A 24,882-nucleotide genomic window follows, 5' to 3' on the forward strand; every position below is an offset into this window, starting at 1 on the left:
ATAAATTCCAGAAGGCTGTATGCAGCTATGATCTAATTTCATAACTGACAAGTAATATAAAAAAAAAAAAACAAATTTTTAGGTTATGTTTATTTCTTGCGTATTTTTGTGCGTTATTTACTTATCTTAATTATTAGTTTAGTAATGAGTTCAGATTCTGATGATGAAAATACAATTCGTTACGGGACACCGCTGGAACCGTACGAAGAAGGTAATTTATACAAAATTTATGTTACATTTTTTAAAACTATAATTAATTTATCTTTATCTACACTTTGAAACAAATTTCAGATTAGGTGGACTATCATAGAATATATAATAAATAATCCTACTTAGGCAACCTTATTAAGGTACGGTGTGACTTGAAAATTGGTCCACGTAAGATACCTACTAAAGAAAAAACATAATAATTATTTATTTGTTTATGTAAACAACAATTCACTCGATTACTAGCGTAATTCATGTTTTCATTTAGTGTTTACAATGCGACACACTTTAAAAGATATCTAAGTTGAATTTATCAATTTACCTGCAACTTTGGACTAAAATACATTTCTACAGACAGTTATAGTCAATTAAAAAGTAACCATAAAGGTTTTTTATATGCTCGTTTAAAACCCCTCCCAGGCTAGCTTACTGCTGAAACGAAAAGAAAGCAAAAGTAAAAAATCTGGTTACTAGTGAAACCTCTTTAATAAATACAATAAAACATTAGTGCAGTGAAGTACACACATCAGGGCCCACGGCACGGGTTCGGACAATTCGCGGCACGAAACCCATGCCGGCCGTGTACTTTTTTTTTTATTCTTATTTTTAACGAGGCTTTGAACACCCTGTGTGATCATGCCAGCCTCATAGGTGCTTTCGTGTACCTATCCCTTACACAAGGGATTGGTCAACCAGATAGTATAAACTAAAAGCCTTACTTGATAGAGGCTCTGCCAACCAGCAATTGACTTCTCCGTTGCCAAGAGAAATCACACCTTGAGAGCGAAAAACCTTTCTTCTCACGTCTATATTCCGGGCACATTCCAACAAAACATGGTAAAGGTCATCGACCATATGACAGACATGGCACAGAGGTGAAGGTTTAATACCCATAAAATGATAATACCTAATTGCCGTGTACCTAATTTTTATTTTTTGCTTGAGCCACCTTGTGGTTATACCAGCTTCATAATTTACAGTGTTTGCACCTAATACAGCTAATGATATGTATTATAGACTGCATTAATTAATAATTTTCCTTTTCATTACACAGATGAAGTACCATCAAAAAGGAAGTACCAACAACCAGCAGACCAATATGCGGTGGACGACCATGGCCGGAGGAGGTTCCACGGTGCCTTCACTGGAGGTTTTTCCGCTGGCTTCCAGAACTCTGTTGGTTCTCAAGAAGGATGGACACCGGCTACCTTCATTAGTTCTAGAAGCGAAAAGGCTCAGGTGTCTGTAAGTAGTTTGTGTTAAATATTTAACATAACAACAAATACTTACACACAGGAAATACAAAATTACAAACAAAGAGAAATAGACAAGTACAATATGCCACCTTATTGCCAAGTAGCAATCTTTTCCAGGCAACCCTTGGTTATAGGATATATTAAATATTATACAATATACACTATATTATCATATAATATTATAAATGCAAAAGTAACTCTGTCTGTTTGTTACATTTTCACACTTGAACTACTGAACTGATGTAGATAAAATTTGACTTGCTGAATGAAATTTGAGCATACTGCCACGCTGCTCCAAATTAAATCAAATATACTTTATTGCACAGAACTAAATTTCAACAATCAGACATAACACATGAATACAGTACAATTTGGGCGGCCTTATTACTCTAGAGCAATTCAAACAATTTAACTGCAGATTGGTGCAGATGTTTTACGGTTAATAGCCGGGACCAATGGCTTAACGTGTCGTCTGAAACACAGAACCATTACATACCCACTAAAATATGGCAATTGGCCTTTTTAACCCTAGGGTCAAAGACCAGAAGACTTCATGGATGATGAAGACCGCAGCGAGTTCGGCATCGCGCCGCGCCACGTGCAGACACACAGCGAATTCTCCGGACAGAAGCGGCCTAGACAGAGGACCTTCCATGATGGACCTATACCAGGTAACTGGACATGATTTTTTTTTTTTTAGTGTTTTTCATGTTCATGATGGACTAATGTTATGGGCGATAGGCTGATCCCTTATCACCATAAGGTTCATCATATCCATCTTTGGACTTCGTATCAACAGTGGCTGCAAGTTGTCTTTGATTACTTGTGGCTCTGCCCACCCCATTAGGGATTACGGGCGTGAGTTTATGTATGTATGTATGTTCATGTTCATAGTCTTATTTTTCTTTTTGTTTCTTTTTTCATTCATTGTTTATTTTGTGTTATATTAGTTTTTATATTGTTTTTTTTTCTCGTCATACAGCGCATTGGTGTACACTGTATAAAAAAAATGATACTTTACTTTTTATAAAAAAAAAATTCCCTCTTTTACTTTACCTTTAACACGCCTATATCCCCGAAGGGTTAGGCAGAGGTGTATAATATACATCCACTCCTTGACAGCTATGTTTAAGTGCCATGTGATAGGGGGCGAGCATATTGCCATTCTTCTTCTTCTTATCGTGTTGGTTGTGAGGTAGAATACCAATCTCATCAACCCTGGTGTCAGGGTTATAATTGAACCCCCAAAGGCCCCTGATATGGCTCACGTAACAATTACTCACTTACATCAGTAAATACGTGCTTAACGTGCCTTCCGAAGCACGGAGCATCTTATTTCCAGACAATCAGGTGATCAGCCTGTAATATCCTAACCAAACTAGGGAACACAAAGTGATTTTTGTGATATGCCCCCACTGGGATTCGAACCCGGGGCCTCTGGATCGTGAGTCCAAAGCTCAACAACTGGAAATAGGCCGTATTTCCATTAACAAGGCATAAATTCTGGGAACCACGTGATATCTATGATCCAAACATGAATTGAAACTCATAAAGACGAAGCCCGTGCCCAGATTCCAACCCGTTATCGTACGAGAAAAGTCACGCGATCTCCGAATAGCGCTATCAAACTTATTAAAGTATGCAGTAAAGTTTATTTCTTAATCAAATTCAAGTTTCAAAAATATCTTTATTCAGTAAAGAAGTATAACAAACGGAAAGAAGTATCATAAAGAAAAGAAAAATAGAAGCTAAAATGGAAGTGGGCTGGACATAGAGGAGGAGATAAATGGAGCAGAGTTGTTACACTATGGTACCCTAGAGGCCATAAGAGAAACAGGGATAGGCAATTTAAAAGGTGGGCCGACGTAATAATGTCAATGGCTGGAAACACTTAAGACCTGGACCAGATTCGTAGATAACGAAAAAGAATGGAGAGAAATGGGGGAGGCCTTTGCCTGAAGGCACAGGTTGGTTATTGTAGACCGTAGATTAAGGAAAAACTTTAAAATGTAACTTCTATATCTGAAAAAGGCTATAAATAAATAAATAACATAGTTAGGTACACTTTGAATCAGTCATTTTTACATAACGAATGTCTCATCCGCCTAAAACTACTGCAGCTTTTCACAACCTGAATAGCCGGGGAAGCTGCAAGAAAGACCTCGGCACCAAGGTAAAATTGTCTCTTTCCACAGGAGAACCAGTATTGGAGCAGCTTCTACGGCCAGTGCACGAGACTGCGGCAGTGCGCATGCTCAAGTCCATGGGCTGGCGTCCCGGCCAGGGCACCGGGGAACGCGTCACGAAGAAAAAGAAAAAAGTTTATGGGTGCTACATACCCCGTAATACTGAGGTGAGTAGACTAGGCTGTCTAGACATCGGTTGTTTGTTTATTTTTCTTATTAAAAAAAAACATGTATTTTTCTTCGAAATAACTTCTTTTTAAGTTAAGAAAGAAGCGGCAAAAAATGTGTCAACATAAGTTAGTTTTTCATATTTTTTTGTATGTATACTTAGTTAAAGCACATAATAACGTGTTCTTACCGCGTTTAAATGGGGATATGAGACTCCCGATATTTCGACACTGTTGCAAGTGCCATGATCACGGGATGACTGATGAGATTGGAGTGGAGAAGGTAGATCCATAATTTTCTACAGGCAGACATATCTGTCTACCCTCTTTCTTTGCCGCTTGTTTATGTTTTTCATATCGGAAAGTTATTATGTGCTTTAATTATGCTAATAACCGCGTAAACTTAAAACAATGTATATAGTTACTTAGGGTATTAAATTGTATGGGCTTTTGTAGTCTGAAATAAAGGGTTTGAGTGGGTTGATGATGATGACTATTGAAGCCTCATTTCCAGGACAAACCTCAATCGGAAGAAGACAGTTCCGACTCAGAATACGACTTCGACACATTATTCGCGCCAGACGATTATGAACCTTATATTCTGGCCAGGAAGAACGACCGCTTCGGCCTGGGGTACTCCGGGCTGAGCCGTCATTCTGTTCTGGGTAATCCAGTTGGGGAGTACGGCGGTGACGCTGGCAGCTCTAGGAGTCATCTCGTTATGAAGGATAAGGGGAGGAAGGTGAGTTCACAATCTAATTATACAGGGTGTTAATAACATCGTAACGAAAACTTTGAGGGATGAACCAGGCCATGATTCTGAGTTGATATCAAGTGGAATTTTTCGTCGTAAAAGTATGGAATGGAAAAAAATTAAAAAAAAACACAAAAAATTCATGAATTTTCCGACAGAAAATTTCACTTAATATCAACTCAGAATCATGGTCTGAATCATCCCCCTCAGTATTCGTTACGGTGTCACTAACACCCATACCTACTTGTATGGCTACCGTATGTACTTGTGCGGGGTGTAAGTGACATCGTAACGAATACTGAGGGGGCTGATTAAGTTCATTATTCTGAGTTAATATCAAGTGGAATTTTCGATCGCAAAAGTATAGAATTGAAAATAATTAAAAAAATACTAAAAAAAATCATGAATTTTGCGACGGAAAATTCCACTTGATTTTAACTCAGAATCATGGTCTGAATCATCCCCCTCAGTATTCGTTACGATGTCACTAATACCCAGTATAAAAGCGAAAGCTCACTGACTGACACACTAATCCCAGAAACGGCAAGTACTAGAAATCTCAGGATTTTAAGACATAGATGCTTACTACATACATAAACTCACGCTTATTTTCCACCGGGGTAAGCAGAGACTATAGAATTCTATTTGCTTCGATCCTGACACACTTCTCTCGCTTCCTCCACATTCATCAATCGTTTCATACACGCACGCCGGTTCAGAGTAGATCGTATTAAACCTTTTCTACGGACATCACCAATTTGGTCAATGTAAGTCCTTCTCGGTCTTCCTCTGCCAGCCCTACCATCAACTTTCGCTTTATATACCGCTTTCGCAATTCTATTATCCTTCATCCGCTCTACGTGTCCAAACCAACCTAACATTCCCTTCTCAATCTTAGTCACTATATCGTCTTTTACACCACATCTCTGTCTTATAACACTGTTTCTCACTCTATCACTCAACTAAAGATGCTTACTAAGTTATGATTTTGCGAAAGTCAACTCCTAAGGGGTTAAAGGGGTGGAAAAGTTTGTATGGAAAATATTTTATCTTTAATGAATCTTAAGTATACTGTATACCTATTTTCCCATAGGTCCTCCTTTTTACTGTATTTTTTATTCAAATATTTCCTCCCCGCTGCCGTGGCAGCCCAGTTGGCAGAACAACCTCTCACTTTGAGGTCGCAGGTTCGAATCCAGCATAGGCAAAACATCGTGAGGAAACCCACATTTCCACAGAAATGCATTTTCGGAGGTATGCGACCTACCCTGTATTGGGCTGGTTTTCCGTTCGCGGGTTAGAAGGTCAGACAGGCAGTCGCCTGTGTAAAAACCGGACCTGTCAAATCTTCAGGTTCTGTGAAAAACGGGATAATGCTAAGGAGATGATTTCCTTCCCGCTGCCCGTGACTTCGGTTACATCGCGGCAAAGACTCTGGGTTTCCATGTAGCGACTATGTAGTTGTTGCAGTTTTTTTTATTTTACAAGCATCAAATGTGCAACAGCCTCCGTGGTCTAGTGGTTAGAGCGTTAGGCTCACGATCTGGAGGTCCGGGTTCGATTCCCGATGGGGACATTGTCGAAATCACTTTGTGAGACTGTCCTTTGTTTGGTAAGGACTTTTCAGGCTTGAATCACCTGATTGTCCGATGAAGTAAGATGATTCTGTGCTTCGGAGGGCACGTTAAGCCGTTTTTTTTTTCTTTTATTAAATAAAATAACAACTTTAATCTAATACAATTTACTGTCCACCAAAATGGAGGGCCATTTGAACGTGGACTAGCCATCATCACTGGCGTGACGTACAAAGAAGTATTATTATCCAAGATCGACAATTAGTTGAGTGTAGGTACGCAGCGTGAGCACATCTCGTCACACACACACACACACACCGATATACTTACAATAACCTATTATGCGTTATACAATTCAAACTTGCAAACGGGTATCTGCAACATCGCATACCTAACCGTTGGTCCAGGCTATTAGCCATAAAAACCTCCACCAACCCGCATTGGAGCAGCGTGGTGGAGTATGCTCCATACCCCCTCCGGTTGATTGAGGGGAGGCCTGTGCCCAGCAGTGGAACGTATATAGGCAGTTTATGTTATGTAAATGTGCAGGTATCAATCCGCGGCCAAGCGTTCGGCGTGGGCGCATTCGAGGCAGAGGACGAGGACATATACGCGAGGGAGGATATGTCGCACTATGACTTCGCTATCGGCGGCCCCGCCAGCGAGGACACCAAGAAGAAGACTGCTAAGAAGGAGAATAGCGTAAGTAGTGAATAGTGATGCTGATTCCAAAAGACACTTATAATACGCATAATACAAATGGAAAAAGTATCGAAAAGAAAGATAGCAATGGTCTCATTGATCTACTCAAATAATATAACATAACAAATACTTTATTGCACAAACAGGAAAAAACAAAATACAAAACAAAAGAGAATTAGAATGAGTACAATAGGCGGCCTAGGCTTTTTGGCGGGAAACGGGAACGGGACAGTTGCTTTCTTCATTGAATAATCTAAATAATTAATACGAAGTGGTGTTTTGTGGTTAATGATCGCATTAAGTTAGTCGGAAGACATTCGCGAGTGTTATTATATTGGAGTATTCAATAAACAAAGTGTATCTGCCTATTTTCGCTTCGTGTCAGGAAGCCGCTTCATAACTCAAAAGTTTATGCGGACTTTTGAGTTAATTCGTTTGGGGTTCGGAGTAGGAGTCTACTCCGAGGGTGGGGGCTTAGGTTTCATCATCATCACCTTTCATCATTTCATTAATCATCAAGAAAAAAAATACGTCAGACATGGCTGTATGGGCATAGTTCCCTTTGCCTTACCCTTCGGGGAAAACAAAAACAAAAAAAAAAAAAAAATAGGCGGCCTAATATATTTTGATCTACAACCAAAATGTTACACAAAAAAAAAATCGTTCGACACCTGGTGGGCCAAGTCAAGAGAATTACTGTTTTTGACATGACTTCTATTCGGTCTTCTAGGACTTCTATTCGACAGAGACAGTGACAAAAAGATATGGGATTGACATGTTAATTCTATACATTCGTCACTGTCACTGTCGATGTCATAATAGTTTGCAATTTGGCTAAGGCCACTGAAGATTTGATAGGTCCAGTCTTTTACTTGGATTGCTTACATAATCACGTCCTATTGCATCAGGTTCTAGAAGGCTTCGTCAGATCGAGCGCAGCGTGGCCAGCGGTGACGTCATACCCTGCGCCCGCGCTGCCGCGCCACTACGCGCCGGCGCCGGCGGGCAAACGACGCACGCGCTTCGAGCCCGCTGACACGCCGCAGCGAGACCAAGGTATATTGATTATGTCTCTGTTACGGGCTTTTTGGCGGGAAACGGGAACGGGACAGTTGCTTTCTTCATTGAACATACATACATACATACATAAACTCACGCCTATTTCCCACCGGGGTAAGCCATAAAAGCCATAAGCCATTCTTCATTGAATAATCTAAATAATTAATACGAACTGGTGTTTTGTGGTTAATGATCGCATTAAGTTAGTCGGAAGACATTCGCGAGTGTTATTATATCGGAGTATTCATTGAACAAAGTGTATCTGCCTATTTTCGCTTCGTGCCAGGAAGCCGCTTCATAACTCGAAAGTTTATGCGCACTTTTGAGTTAATTCGTTTGGGGTTCGGAGTAGGAGTCTACTCCGAGGAGGCTTAGGTTTCATCATCATCACCTTTCATCATTTCATCAATCATCAAGAAAAAAAAATACGTAGGACATGGCTGTATGGGCATAGTTCCCTTTGCCTTACCCTTCGGGGAAAACCAAAACAAAAAAATGTCTCTGTTACAACGTCCGATCCAGTAAGGCATTACAAGCGGTGACGTCATACTGACCCCCCCCCCCCCCATTTTATATTTTGCATTTCAAATACGTAATCCGTATGATGGATGAACCTTATAGTGACAAGGGATCAACCTATCGCCCAGACAACACATGAATACAGTACAATTTGGGCGGCCTTATTGCTCTCAATCTCAATTTATTATCATGTTTATCTGATCTGGCTGAAGATCTTTTTTTCTTACCCGCCGATCGAGATCGAGATCCAGTGGAAGCACTGAACACCAAAGACTAAAGACCATGAAAATTAAATTAATTTAATTAATTAATTCCTAGACACATAAACATAAATTATTATAATCTAACTTATTTTTTTTTAGTAACCCAATCTTATCACACATTACTAACTCACACTAATATATAACACATATGTATACATCATCGCGCACATACACACACCCTTACCCTCTTTCACATATAGGTACACAAAACACACCCCACACAGTCATTTCACATACCCTCCCTGTTGGTATAATGTTTATAAGCTTTTGTTTTTTTTTCCCTATTATATTGAGCCACAGTTCCAACCTGTTTCAATTAACTACTTATGTATTTTTTTTTCTATGTAACACGTGAATAGCTATTAAGACGATTTAGTGACTAGGATTGAGAAGGGAATGTTAGGTTGGTTTGGACACGTAGAGCGGATGAAGGATAATAGGATTGCAAAAGCGGTATATAAAGCGAAAGTTGATGGTAGGGCTGGCAGAGGAAGACCGAGAAGGACTTACGATGACCAAATTGGAGATGTCCTTAGAAAAGGTTCAATACGATCTACTCTGAACCGGCGTGCGTGTATGAAGCGATTGATGAATGTGGAGGAAGCAAGAGAAGTGTGTCAGGATCGAAGCAAATGTAATTCTATAGTCTCTGTGTGTATGTATGTATGTATGTACGTGGATAGCTATAATTGGCCTCTGAATGTGTATTACTAACAACCACATAATGTAAATAATTAGACTAAGGCTGTTGCTTTCCCAAATAAAATAAATAAATAAATAAATTTATTTTCCCAACTTCCAGGTCTAGGCCGACACGAGCTCACGCCAGAAGCCCGCGGCGCGTTGTTGGGCGAGACCCCACTAAAACCCATACAACAGGATCCCATACCAACTCCCATACAAACGACTACACCCATACAAACCGACCCCATAGCCAAACTGATAGGTAGAAACGTCAACTTTGTAACCACAACAGAAGAACCTAAAGAACTAGACTTCATATCTATTAAAGATTCAGGCAAAGACTTGGTAAAAGTATTTAAGCCTTTTGTTAGTAATCCACAGAAACAAGCGAGATACGAAATGTTTTTGAAGGACAGAGACAGTTTAACGAAAGAGGGAGACGGGGAGATGGACAAGTTGAGCGAGTGGGAGAGAAACAGAGAGATGGTGGAGTTTGAACAAGCTGCCAAGTTGTATAGGCCGCTAACTGGGGAAATGGGAGATAGGTGAGTTCTCTTTTGTGTCATCATCATCAGCCGTACGACGCCCACTGCTGGGCATAGTGCCTCCCCCAAGGATCTCCACAACGATCGGTCCTGCACTGCCCGCATCCAGCGGCTTCCCGCGACCTTCACCAGATCGTCGGTCCACCTTGTAGCGGGCCTACCCACTGAGCGTCGTCCGACACGTGGTCGCCATTCCAGAACCCTTCCGCCCCAGCGGCCATCGGTTCTCCTCGCTATGTGTCCTGCCCACTGCCACTTCAGCTTTGCAATTCTCCGAGCTATGTCGGTGATTTTAGTTCTCCTGCGGATCTCCTCATTTCTGATTCGATCCAGCAGGGAAATACCGAGCATAGCTCTCTCCATTGCTCGCTGAGCGACACCGAGCCTCCTCACGAGACCCATAGTAAGCGGCCTCGTCTCACTGCCGTAGGTCATCACTGGCAACACGCACTGGTCAAAGACTTTCGTCTTGAGACACTGAGGTATTTTGGACGAGAAGATATTCCGCAGCTTCCCGAACGCTGCCCATCCGAGTTGGATCCGACGAGAGATCTTTCTTTTGTGTATTATTTTTTTATTTTTATATCACTCACCCATGCTTAGGGACACTCAAAAAGAAAAAATACATACATAAACTCACGCCTAATTCCCATCGGGGTAAGCAGAGACTATGGAATTCCATTTGCTTCGAACCTGATACTTTTCTCTTGCTTCAAATTGAAAAAAAAGTAATTCATCTATAAAGCCATATTGCAATTTCACATTTGCGCATATAATATTGCGTTTCTAGGTGAACTGTTTCAATGTGGCTTTTTGACGGCGTTGGGCTCACGATCCGGAGGTCCCGGGTTCGAATCCCGGTGGGGACATATCACAAAAATCACTTTGTGATCCCTAGTTTGGTTAGGACATTACAGGCTGATCACCTGATTGTCCAAAAAGTAAGATGATCTGTGCTTCGGAAGGCACGCAGCCGTAGGTCCCGGTTACTACTTACTGATGTAAGTAAGTAGTCAGGGGCCTTGGCGGCTCAATAGTAACCCTGACACTAGGGTTGATGAGGTTGGTACTCCACCTCATAACCCACACGATAGATGATGTGGCTTTTTAACTCCCCTATTCTCCAAATCGCTTCACCGGTAAAGGCCTCTCTCCCTTTCTTCCACTCCTCCCGATCTAGGGCTCTCTCTTTCCAACTCGTGTCGCCATCTTTTTCTTAGTCGGCCACGACGCCTTTTGAAGTACTATACATTCTTCTTCTATCGTGTGGGTTATGCCAACCAACCCCATCAACCCTGGTGTCAGGGTTACTATTGAGCCGCCATAGGCCCCTGACATGGCTCATGTAACGACTACTTACTTACATCGGTGAATAGTAACCGGGACCAACTGCTTAACGTGCCTTCCGAAGCACGGATCATATTACTTTCGGATAATCAGGTGATCAGCCTGTAATGTCCTAACGAAACTAGGGATCACAAAGTGATTTTTGTGATGGGATTTGAACCCGGGACCTCCGGATCGTGAGCCCAACGCTCAAACCACTGGACCACGGAGGCAGTTACTATACATTAAATCGATCAATCAATAAACAAAATGTGTATTCCCCAGATTCACCCATGCGTCACAACCAGACGAGGCGGTCAACCCTCTCTGCGCGGTGTCTAAAAGCAAGACAAACTATGGACTAGCCACAGCGGAGCAGCAAGCAGCAGCGGAGCGCGGGGTGTATGGGGTGATGACCAGAGCACAGCGCAGCTGGCGGCCCGACCCGCTCGTCTGCAAACGGTTCAACATACCCGACCCGGGGGGCAGGTGAGCACTTTATACTTTACTAGCTTTTCGCTCGCGTTAAGTTCGGGGTACGAAACAAAGAAAGAAAGAAACATTTATTACTTCCGGACACCACAGACACAGACAGACAGGTACATTACATTTAACACAGGACAAACCACACGGAAATCAATAAGTACACAGACAAAAAAAAATCCAAAACAAAAAGAGAAACAAACCAAAATCATAAAAACAATAATAATAAATAAAGCACACAATAACGGGTTCTTACCGCGTTTAAATGGGGATATGAGACTCCCGATATTTCGACACTGTTGCAAGTGCCATGATCACGGGATGATCACAGTGAGTGCGGTTTGTCGTAGTGAGTTTGGTGCGAGTTCAGATGGTTCCGAACATTCCGATATCAAAAACATAAACAAGCGGCAAAGGAAGAGAGTAGACAGATATGTCTGCCCGTAGAAAATTATGGATCTACCTACTCCACTCCAATCTCATCAGTCATCCCGTGATCATGGCACTTGCAACAGTGTCGAAATATCGGGAGTCTCATATCCCCATTTAAACGCGGCAAGAACCCGTTATTATGTGCTTTAATTATGATAATAACCGCGTAAACTTAAAACAATGAATAATAATAAAACTAAGTATTCTAAATGCAACGCACTGACGGCCCGATCATCTGCGGTGGAGTCCGGAATAAAAGAACCTCGCTCAGCATAAGTCGCGGCTTGAGCCACGACGCACGGTAACACGGCTTCCCTTTCTTACTGTAACAAAATTTAACTTCCTATACCTTGATAACTGCGAAAAGTCCCATATTTAGTTTCACCCCCTCGAAGCCGAGGTAGCCCAGTTGGTAAAACGCTAGACACGCACTGTGAAGTCGCAGGTTCGAATCACAGGACGGGCTTAAACCATACCACACCCCGGACACTTCATACAAACAACCTCGTTTTACACAGACACTATACATTGACATTATCGTACACGCGCATCTGTGTGTGTGACGTCTGACGCTATACGATGCAAGTCTAAACTATGTTCGAGAGTCGAGGTAAACTTAGCTCAGACGCTGGTGGAGGGCGAGGAGTTGCCATTCTATACGTAGTATTATTTCTTATTCTATGCTGGGACATTCATATGAAGAAGATGTTACACTACTGTTTTGTTTACAGGGTTGAACCACAAAAAGAAGACAAACCAAAAGTGTCCTACTCCATATTTTCATATTTGGAATCCTCAGTCCACGACAAAGAAAGCTTTGCCAAAGAACAGAGCAAGTTCAGCGGCTCTAAGTCTCTATCCGCTGAAGTATCTAAGCCTAATAAACCTATTGAAAATTCAATTCGAGAAAAACCTGATGCAACACCAAGAATTCCAAGTCCAATAGCTTCAACAAGCGACGCTCACACAGGTTTTACTAAACGAATGACCGTAGCAGAACTGTTCATGAGAGAATCAGAGAAGGATTTGAAGAACAAAAGTCAAGGTGTAGAAGTGACCGATACAATTGAAAAGTTCGATAAAATGGACCTTTATAAGTCAATATTCCTCAGCGACAGTGAAGATGAAGAAGAAAGGCCTAAAGAGACTGAGACAATAATCAACTTTGACGATTTCGCTGACGTGCCGAAAAACACTGAAAGAAACACGTCACCACCACGAGGTATTTTCGCTAACATCGATTTCGACGAGCTAAACTCATGGAGAAGAAAAGCCGATGATAAACAACCCCAGTGCAACCCTCCTGAAGACAAAGCTACAAATAAACCTGAAGACAAGGATAGCAACAGTAACAACGCGAATGAAGAAAAGGGACAGGAAACAGAAGATTGTATATACGGACCGAAAATACCGGAAAATTTACAGAAAAGACTGGAAACTGCCGAGGCAAACCTCGAGCCAAGCCTGCCGAGGTTTGGCTCGGCTAATTTTAGACCCCTATTTAACCGTAAAGTAGACAAGGATGAAATTCATGAAATATCGTCATCAAGTTCCGACTCCTGGGTAGAAGCCAAAGAAGTGAAAAGTAAGAAATCCAAAAGGAAAAAGAGTAAGAAACATAAGTCTAAGCATAAAAAGTCTAAACATAAGAAGAAAAACAGATGAGGTGTTTAATAAAATGCATGTAACTTCAATCTTTGGGATATTTCTTTCATTGTACCCATAGACTTAGAATTTTTTCGTCTACACTTTTTCTTTTTCCTTTCTACGCCGGCTGGGAAAATAAACAACATAGACCTAGAACCTACAACATAGATCTATTACCTAGAACGCGTTTAACTGCTATTCCCGGGTATGCTGTAAAAACCAACAAAGGAGTTGTATCCTTTCTAACGTGATATGGGTAACTGGGCTGACTACATTAGCTGATTAGCTGTCACCGTACGGTTCATCATATCCCTCTTAGCACTCCGGATCGTCTGAACGAGAGTTTTTTTTTTTCTTGAATGGCTTCGCCTTGGCATTTGACCAATCACCAAAGTTAGGGAAACATGGATATAAAAGTAACGGAAAGGACACTGAAAAGTATTAGTTTGGGATGATATAATAATAAATAAAATTAATTAAATATTTAAGGAGTGGGTATTTACAATTTTATATTATTATTTTTAATAAATTGTCTAATAAGGCATAGATTTTATAGTCATCATCATCATCACCAGCCCATTAACGTCCCCACTGCTGGGGCACGGGCCTTCCCTTTGGATGGGAGAACGGGCCGTAAACCACCACGCGGGCCCAGTGCGGATTGGTGGTTATTAACGACTGCTAATGCAGCCGGGACCAACAGCTTAACGTGCCTTCCGAAGCACGGAGGAGCTCGAGATGGAAACTTCTTTTTTTGTGGTCACCCATCCTATGACCGGCCTTTGCGAAAGTTGCTTAACTTCAACAATCGCAGACCAAGCGCGTTTACCGCTGCGCCACACCGAGCTCCTCCGATATTATAGTCATTGCTATACAATAAACAAATAATAGAGGTAGGAAAGGGGACACGGATTAAGAAGTTGGGTACATCGTAAAAATATACCTATAGTGAGAATAGTATACGAGGGTAGATCTTTGAAAATTCAAAAATATCCTGGAATCTTTGGTGTTTTTGCAAATAACTAGTTAGACCTTACGTAAATTGGCGATATACATAACTCCAAACTGGATTTTTGCAAAAAGTAACGACGGTGAATTCCGGTGTTTGAAGAACTACCCACGAATGTTCCTAGGTCCTACTACCTTACCTGTTATCGAAAATGAGTCGAAAGTTCTTACGATTCCGCTTAAAAACTGCGTAAATATAGTAAATCTATTTTGATATGAGGTAAATAAACATTCTTACACAATAGCTTACGCGCGATGTGCGTAGGTGTGCGGAGTTCGGACCAAGGTCGATAGTCAATGGCGGGAAAAAGTAAAAAGTAATATTCCATAGTCGACATAGCCCATAGAAACGACATATTCACATTCTAAATAGTAACAATTATTTCCATTCTGCTATTTCAGTCGTCGTAGACGAGCTGTCTATCGCGCGAATGATTCAGGGACGAATAGTATGCAGAAAAACAGATTTATTTTGCCATGATCCTTTTAAGCTAAGCTCTCCATTGCTCTTTTAACTTACATCATCTATTTCTAACCACTCATTTAAGGCGCAATGTATAGCTTGCTAAGCGATAAAAGTTTATACCGTCGTTGTCCCAATTTATCAATAAACAAGTTCAAATGAAAGAGATAAATAGATACAATTTAGCGAAGTTAGACAGAGAAAGAACACAAACTGTTGATGGAAGTGAGATAGGCTATTCGAACTTGTACAGGAAAGAAAGAGACGTCTATAAAACAGTTCATACAACATTACTTTTTTCTTTCACGGTTGGTACGCATGCGTCATTAGGACAAGCCAGGGCCGTATTCAGATTTTTGTGATATTATTATTGGTGATTTTAATAATGTCGATGTCGTTCGATTGTCGAATCGAATAATTTTCGATGTTAATAAAATTAGACTTGTAGCCAGACATATTGTTAATGCGTTATTGTAATTCAGTCTTTCACTTAATACCTTTGTTTACGATTTAAAATAATAGGTAGTTCTTATAATATAAATAAATTCAGTTTCAGTCTTTTTATTTATTGTAAGAGTTCTGCGTACCCAGTCAGAATACATAAACAATCATAAGAATATAACATAACGCTCTATTGCATCATAACACGAGTTTTATTTTTTTATTATTATACCGACCTACTCTTTGATAGACAAATCAGAAAATACTTTTCAACTGCAAAATACGGCCCTGGCAAAACACAATCAGCTGTTTGTAATGACAGTTCCTCTGACAAAATACAAAATGGTTGAAAACTAAAGTTGGCAAACAAAGAAAGGCAGCGTAATATCGTATTTTAGCATTAAAAAACTGTTTTTTTAAGTGAAAGCTAGTTAGATTAGTGTGTATTGAGTGTGTAGTTCAAGATGTTGGACCTGGAAATCATTCCGGAGCGTTCCCTGGGCTGTGATGCTTGGGAATTCGTTTTAGGTGAGTCTTGCGTATGTTTATACCTTACGTCAATATTTTGCGTTGTATTTCTGCGGGTCTGGCTTACGCAATGTTGGTTTTGTATCCTGTAGGAGGCTACGGGTACACTGGGGATGGGTTTAGATCGCAATTCGCAGGTTTCAAGTGTGGCTACATCGATTTTTTTCGTCCTTTAATGTCACGGGCTAAGCCTTTGTTTCTGCGTTTGATGTTTATTTTTTTATTGCTATACTTGACCGTGAAACCGGTGGTTGTTGTTTTCATGTATATTCATGACATTTCGTTAGTATTTTCTTCTTGTGGAGCGGTTGGTCTGAACTTGTCAGTTCACCTGACCAAGGACATAGGACTCAAAAGGTTGTCAGGCACCTTGGGTACTTGTCATTACCACAATTTATGTCAAAAGATGAACTTTAGGGTACTTCCAATGAATAGGTCAGGCACAAAGGTCATATATTTAATCCCTAAAAGTGTTAAATTATCATTTTTATCTATAAAAAATAAGTGGGTACTTACAATGTATGTTTTGGTACCTCACCTAGTTAAAGATGTTAAAATTAATTATGATACTGTAGAGTAAACAAGCTTGATGTAAAAAGTAGTTACTAAAATAATGTTGATGTAGAAAGGTCAGCTGATAGAAGGTCAAAAACCCTATAAATAAAATTATTACATGTTTTTTTTACTGATGTAGGTGGTTATAAAATACCAAACATTTTTCTCCTCACATATCTAGAGGGTGGCATTTTCTGTATAGAAAAAACCCTCTAAAAATAGGAAATTTAAAATATCATACTGATTAAAATAACCAAGTATATATTTTATATGTAGGGACAGATTTGTGGATGGTCACATATTTAAATTGGTCACATATAACAGAACTGCTTCAGAACATATTCAAATCAGTTACTTTTTACTAAACATCAAAAACATGATAAAATCTGGCACTTATTATTAAATAAGATAAATAGAAAAAAGAAAATGGTTTTTGTCACCTTTAGATCTGTCATTATTTAAAGCTCATGTGAAGCTTACTTTATGTAAAAAAGCTTATTATAAGATTAATGACTACCTAAATGATAAAAATGTCTGGTATTGAATGTGTTCCTCTAGTTATTAAATAACTTGTAATGTATACCCTCATTGATTTAAAAGATGTGTTGCTGTTGCAGGTCATTTCTTCTCCTCAGCCATAACACCTTTTAAGTCCCATGTAAAGGGTGTTAGGTGTCATGTGTTCTGTTAGTATACCTACAATATACCTATATTGTGTGTCTCTGTAATAACCCTGACACCAGGGTTGATGAGGTTGGTATTCCACCTCACAACACACACAATAAGAAGAAGATTAGGTATGTTAATATTCTGCTATAGTATCACAATATATCAATGCCGTCATAAAATATTTAGGAGTATAAAAGGCTTAAACTATTCCAATGTAATTCTTTTCTGTACTCTAATAACATAGAATGAGATTACCCAAACAAATCAATATGAATTTAGTATTGGAATTAGTAAAATATTGTTGTCAAAGCCCTTGGAGTGTAGCAGAGGGTAAGCAGTTCTGTAGTTAACACACAGTTTATATATAAAATGGGTATATTTTGCTCAGCAATGGAAAAACACATATACAACAGTTAATGTTAAGATACAAAACCTAACTGGCCAGTCAACATTGAATCTCTTTTACAACAAATATAATAGAGAAAGAAATAAGTTGTCAACAAATTGCATCACAATTTTTAATTATACTTCACATGAGTCACGTCATCTCATACACCCATACTTAAACTCACGTTTATTTCCCACTGGGGTAAGCAGAGACTATGGAATTACATTTGCTTCGATTCTGACATACTTCTCTTACTTCCTCCACATTCATAAATCGCTCCCCTACCACCCCCCCTCCCCCTCAACCCCGTCATAATATTTTTTACTGCTTTCTTATGTTGAATGCGATGCCCTTTACAATATCAACATAACACTTTAATGATAGCTAGAATGTTGATTAATTGATATTGCACAACTTGAGGTCATTAGGATAATCCACAAAAATAAAATCTAGAACCGCAACATGACACACAAATAATGAAATAAATAAATGCCTATATAGCTTTTTTGAATGATTATTATATCATTATAGTTCTGTGCTACGCTAACAGAAAGCTCGGTGAGGTGTAGGTACTTAGCTCATCTTACGATGGATGTACTTCTGGCTACCCTAATTGGGATGTAGTCGTGAGCTTATATGTGTTGTGCTATTGTAAAGTTTAATGGTAACGTCCAGAGCAGTTACCCTGCTTATAATTATACTAGCTTTTGTCCGCGGCTTCGCTCGCGTACCAAAATTTAGCTTAGGTACTACCTTGAAAACTGCGAAAAGTCCCATATAAAATTTCTTTGAAATCTCTTTGAAAGGGTTGGAGGTAGATTTCACAGAAAAAAATGACGCTTTTTTTTTTTTTTTTTTTTGACGTGACTTATTGTAGATTTGCCGCAGATGGCATTAACTACTTGGCCGGACAAATGGGGAGCGCTGAAGGCTCTCACCCGGTACAACGTTTAAGACAACAGGCCTGAGGGTGCCCAGTTGGGCGCGAACCTCGGCTCAGGGCGTCGTCTGAGAGGAAAAATATTTGAAAGAATTAATCGACCCTAGTGGGTCGATAGCGATAAGCGCTGAATGAGGGAAATCGTCGACCACGCCGGCGGGGTCGGTATCGGGGTCCTGAAGTGTTTGGTGTCGCGAGCTGATTGGCTGCCTCTATGGCTAGGGTAATCGGGTCGTCGGGATCGTATATTACGTCCTTCGGACGCCGATACTTTTCAGTACCGTCCCTAAGCGGGATGTAATCGGAAGCCGCAACTACCAGGGGATTCGGGTGGTGCGGAGCAGAATCGAAAAAACGTTTGGAAGCTAATTTGAGCCATTGGGCAATGGTTGGCAGACCTAGGTCAATGTGCAGATTTTCATTGCGAAGGAACCACGGAGCTCCCGTGGCTTTCCGCATGAAACGATTTTGTATTACCTGTAGACGGTGGATTTGAGAGGGACTCGCATGAGCGAAAACTACCCCTGCATAGGTCATGATCGGACGGATGCAAGTCGTGTAGATTTTCACCTTATTCCTAAGGGATAATTTACTTCGCTTGTTAAGGAGACAATGAAGACGGCCCATTACAAACGCGACGCGATCGCGCACACGTTTGATATGGGCCTTGAAAGTAAGACGTCTATCTAAGACTACGCCGAGATATTTGACTTGCTCCTCCCAAGGGATCGGCTTGCCAAACATCTTAATGATTTTAAGTTGACGGCGTGACCGTGGCGTGTTATAATAGCCCTTTGAAAAGTACACCGCTGCACTTTTCTCCGGGTTTACCTCGATTCTCCATTTGCGAAACCACTTGCCCAAGGCATTGGCCGCGCGTTGGAGGATTCCGGTCATCATAACTCGACCACGGCACGAAGAATAGATGGCTGTATCATCCGCAAATAAAGCTAATTCGGTATTAGGGGATTTGGGAATGTCACTAGTATACAATGAAAATAGTAAAGGGGAGAGAACGGAGCCTTGTGGGACTCCGGCATGTATAGGAAAAAAATGACGCACAAACTTTTTTGTTAGTCAGAAATACACATACTTGCTGAGCTGACGTCCATTTTTAGAGATAAGGTTTAAATTCATTATTTTGTGCACTATTCTATTCTGTGTACCACCTACTTATTTCTAAAATAAATGATTTTATTTCTTTCTTAAAAAACTTCCACCTCCCATTTTGGGGAAGTGGGGGTTAGAAAGAGACAAAATATAGTCTAAATCACTCTCCATCCCTTCGACTATCTCCACTTAAAAAAATCACGTCAATTCGTCGCTCCGTGTTGCCGCGAAAGTCTGACAAAGAAACAGACAGACACGCACACTTTCCCATTTATAATATTATTATTAGTAATTATATACCTATTACATGACCTTATAATCAGACAACCCAATAATCACATTAATCACAAAGCACTTAGGGACATGTGCGAACAAATCTGTTTTCTTTTATAATTTATCATTATATTTTCACTCTGTTATATTGTTCTTTATATTCAGTCTTTGAAATCAACAAAGACAGTCATTCAACTCGTGAGCAAACAAAATTATATATTCACTTGCATTTATAAGAAACTAAATGAAAATGTTTGTTGTAAAAAAACAAGCAGCTGCATTGTTAAGTTGGTTCGCCTTTGTGTGCGTTATCAGTCAGTGGCAAGTGGTTAGCATGAAATGTACTGTCATTATTGTTTAAATTAGTTTCGTGATAACATCTACATTTTAATCGATAGTCTGGTTTTATTACGTAAACCTACTCACGATTATATCCAAAATGCGCTAGGCAGAGGAACATCTAGAGAATGCAATCCCGACTCATACATACATACATACATAAACTCACGCCCGTAATCCCTAATGGGGTGGGCAGAGCCACAAGTAATCAAAGACAACTTGCAGCCACTGTTGATACGAAGTCAAGAAAGATGGATATGATGAACCTATGCAATTATATGCAGTAACGCACACGACGCGCAAAAAGTCCGGCGCGTTACTGCATATAATTGCATAGGTTACATTTTCACAGACTAAAAAGTGCGTCACGGATAGTCTGTCGTCTGCGCAGGGCCTAAAACGAGGTTGTCTGTTATGAAGTGTCCAGGGTGTGCTCTCGACCTTACCGTGTGTCGCCTTAACTCGTGCGTGCGATTGAGACGGACAGTTCGCGCGCGCTACCTTACTCCTAACGGGTTATGACTTAAATAAGCTAAAGTGACACCGACAGGGGGTGAGGTAAATAAAGCTCGCTCCAGACTCGTATCGGTGCGGGGGTGTAGTGTCCCTTATTAACGTAGTTATTATTATGGACATAGTTATTATTTTATGCCTTCGTCTTTTTCCTCAACCCAAGCATTAACCTTGCTTCCTGGGGTTGCCTCATACTTTAAGTTGCTTAAAATAAAAATAAACACTTTTTTTATTTTTATTATTTGATTGCCTTAGTCGGCTCTGTGGAAAATAGGATTCCTTATAAACTTAACTAAGGTATTCCCGAAAAAAAAAACAGGGTAAAAGAGAAGTAAAGTATGATGCAATCTTCATTCATTTATTACACAGGAACTTTGATTTGAATTCCGAAGTCTATCTCGAAGATGAATAGGTATAAAGTCCGTTATCAGCAGCACGTGAACCTGATTATAATATAGGTATTTTATATAATATACCTATATTTAATATGCATATGATATGGTATTAAAGGTGCTGGAAAGATTTAGAGAAAAAAGAATCGTAATAGAGACTTTATAAAAACGGATAGGACATTATGACTGGCCACATGATACGACACGATTCGATTTTTAAAAAACATCATAGAAGGAAAAAAATAATAAAATTGTAAATACCCACTCCTTAAATATGTAATTAAATTTATCATCCCAAACTAATCCTTTTCCGTGTCCTTTCCGTTAATTTTATATCCATGTTTCCCTAACTTTGGTGATTGGCTAAATGCGAAGGCGAAGCCATTCAAGAAAAAAAAAAGGAAAAAATTAAGGAAACAGAAGAAGGGGAGGAGGGTGTGTTTAGCCGTAAGGCCGCCTGTTGTGCTTATTTTGTTCGTCTGCAGGTATACATACATAAACTCACGCATATTCCCACCGGGGTAAGCAGAGACTATGGAATTCCATTTGCTTCGATCCTGACACACTTCTCTTGCTTCCACCACATTCATCAATCGTTTTATACACGCACGCCGGTTCAGAGTAGATCGTAATGAAACTTTTTTAAGGGCATCTCCGATTTGGACAATGTGCGACCTCCTAGGTCTTCCTCTGCCAGCCCTACCACCAACCTTCGCCTTATATACCGCTTTCCTAATCCTATTATCCTTCATCTGCTCTACGTGTCCAAACGAACTTAACATTCACTTCTTAATTTTATTCACTATATCGTCCTTCCACACCTCTCTGTTATCATATCACACTGTCTCTCACTCTATCACTCAATTTAACACCTTCTTTTATCGTGTGGGTTGTGAGGTGGATTACCAACCCCATCAAACCTGGTGTCACGGTTATTATTAAGCCGCTATAGGCCCCTGACATGACTCATGTAACGACTACGTACTTAATAGTAGCCGGGACCAACGGCTTAACATGCCTTCCGAATCACGGATCATCTTACTTTTTGGACAATCAGGTGATCAGCCTGTAATGTCCTAATCAAACTAGGGATCACAAAATAATTTTTGTGATTTGTCCCCACCGGGATTCGAACCCGGGACCTCCGGATCGTGAGCACAATGCTCAACCACTGGACCACAGAGGCCGCTAAATTTAACTACGCAACGACTCATGGCATAGTAACATCATTTTAATATTTAAATATATACATTATCTATTCATAGTCCATATATGACTCGGCATTAATAAATTACGCTATACATAAAATAATGTATGTATAATTAGTTAATATACGCAATTCTATTGTTCCATACGTGTTAGATAGCACAATAGTTTTACGATTTTATTGTTGTCTGATAGAGCGATTACTACAGTACAGGGTGTTAGTGACATCGTAACGAATACTAAGGGGGATCATTCAGATCATGATTCTGAGTTAATATCAAGTGGAATTTTCCGTCGTTGGTACGGAACCCTAAGGGCTTTGCCACACTAGACGGATATTCCGTCGCGGAACTTCCGCGGCGGAACGCCAATACATGTTATTGCGTCCGCTATGCTATGCTATTTGCTATTTGTATTTTATATGCAATACAATGTATTGACGTTCCTTTTTTTTGTTTTGGTTTTCCTCGAAGGGCAAGGCAAAGGGAACTATGCTCATACAGCCATGCCTTATGTATTTTTTTTTTCTTGATGATGATTAATGAAATAATGAAAGGTGTAGACTACTAATGCGAACCCCAAACGAATTAACTCAAAAGTCCGCATAAACTTTCGAGTTATGAAGCGGCTTGTTGGCACGAAACGAAAATAGATAGGTACACTTTGTTTATTGAATATTCCGATTTAATAACACTATCGCGTTTGTTTTCCGACTAACTTAATGCGGTCATTAACCACAAAACACCACTTCGTATTCATTATTTAGAGACGTTCCGCCGCGGAAGTTCGGCGACGGAATTTCCGTCTAGTATGGCAAAGGCCTTAATCTGCGAGCCTTTCTTTGACCGCTTTTTCTTTATCTACTTATATACAAAAACCCAAGTCTCCAAGGTCGAAGATTAGCGAAAATACGCTTTAAATTTGTAATCGGAACCGTATTAAATTTTAGACGAAAAATATTTTCGCAAACTATGAGTCAGCTGTTGATAAGAAGGTTAAACTCGGTAAACAAGGTATAGGACAAACAAGCGAATGAATTCGCTCACATAACAATAGCATAGATAGTTTTTTTGACGTGACTTGTTGTAGATTTGCCGCTGATGCCATTAACTACTTGTCTGTGTAAAACGAGGTTGTTTGTATGAAGTGTCCGAGGTGTTACAATAGGAAGAGATATTGCGATGTTATATAATAAATTGTTATTGCTATTAAGTAGGTGCGTTGTTTTTATTCGAAATTCGGCGAATATTATTTTTTTGCGAATAACAACGTCGAAGTAAACATGTCAATGAGTGTTATTGCTCTGTCTTTAAAATGAATATAGAAAATCTGGGAAATATGCAAATTACATTTTTAAAACTCCTTGTTAATAAAAAAAAAAAATTGAAAGGTAACTATAGAATGCTACTCAAAATTTGCAAATTCTACCTGTCAGTTTGAAACATAAATATTCATTATTAGTACATAACCACAGTAAACCAAATGCATCTGTAATAGTAAATAAAATATATAATAAGTATAATACTAGAGCAATGGCCTCAGGCAAACTGGTTGTTCCGAGAGTGTACGGTCACGAGCATTAATATGTATACACTTTGGTACCATGTCACATTAACTTTTTTGACAATATAATTCGAACTGTAAGTCTCACTAAATGTCAAATATGTTAGTGCGACAGAGTCCTAAAGTGGGTACATTATATTGCTCATGACTGTACAATTATTATGGGGATAAAACCCTAAGTAAGCGTATACCTTATCTCATCAGCAGTTTGCCTGAGAAGTTTAAAGGGAGCCAAAAATGTTTAAAAATAAGTTAAAAAAATATTTATTAAGTAGATTTAATTTACCTATTACTTAGTTTTTTAATTTAACCATGTCTTAGTGAGACTCTGATCATGCAGTCAAAATGCTTATTTAAAAAAAAAAAAAATGCAATTTTGCAGGACATTGCATTTATACCAATGTTATTTAAGGCCTTAATAATAATAAAAAATAAATAAAAAGAACTTTATTCACACAATGTTATAATGAGATCTGCCCAGAAAACAATCACAGATGCTTATGTTGGGCATGGGCATAATCTCACTGGTTCCCAATTTGTTTTTTACGCACTAGTAGATTGAGAAAAACTATACTTACTAACATTTACTACTTATTTCTTAAAGTAAGATGATTCCGTGCTTCGGAAGCCACGTTAAGCCTGGCTACTAGCCCAAACACCTCCACCAACCCGTAGCGCAGCAGCGTGGTG

At 39.7% G+C, this 24,882-nt stretch overlaps 2 protein-coding genes across 2 annotated transcripts in view; both read left to right on the plus strand.

The window, feature by feature from the left end:
* Positions 1-81: 81 nt before the first annotated feature.
* LOC126376489 (G patch domain-containing protein 1 homolog) lies at positions 82-13,851 on the plus strand. Its single transcript, XM_050023911.1, has 10 exons — positions 82-211; positions 1,262-1,452; positions 1,996-2,134; positions 3,659-3,816; positions 4,331-4,558; positions 6,694-6,846; positions 7,755-7,902; positions 9,490-9,916; positions 11,528-11,731; positions 12,889-13,851. Exons 1-10 carry the CDS (start codon positions 145-147, stop codon positions 13,820-13,822), a joined length of 2,649 nt encoding a protein of 882 aa, XP_049879868.1. The 5' UTR covers positions 82-144; the 3' UTR covers positions 13,823-13,851.
* Positions 13,852-16,030: 2,179 nt separating this feature from the next.
* The window catches only part of LOC126376595 (PHAF1 protein CG7083), a 29,019-nt gene continuing 20,167 nt past the window's right edge, over positions 16,031-24,882 (plus strand). The window contains exon 1 of the mRNA XM_050024085.1: positions 16,031-16,244. Coding sequence (XP_049880042.1) covers positions 16,181-16,244 — 64 coding nt within the window. The 5' untranslated portion in view covers positions 16,031-16,180. The remainder of the gene's footprint in view (positions 16,245-24,882) is intronic.

Source organism: Pectinophora gossypiella, chromosome 21, assembly GCF_024362695.1.
Source record: "Pectinophora gossypiella chromosome 21, ilPecGoss1.1, whole genome shotgun sequence".
Lineage (NCBI taxonomy): Eukaryota > Metazoa > Arthropoda > Insecta > Lepidoptera > Gelechiidae > Pectinophora > Pectinophora gossypiella.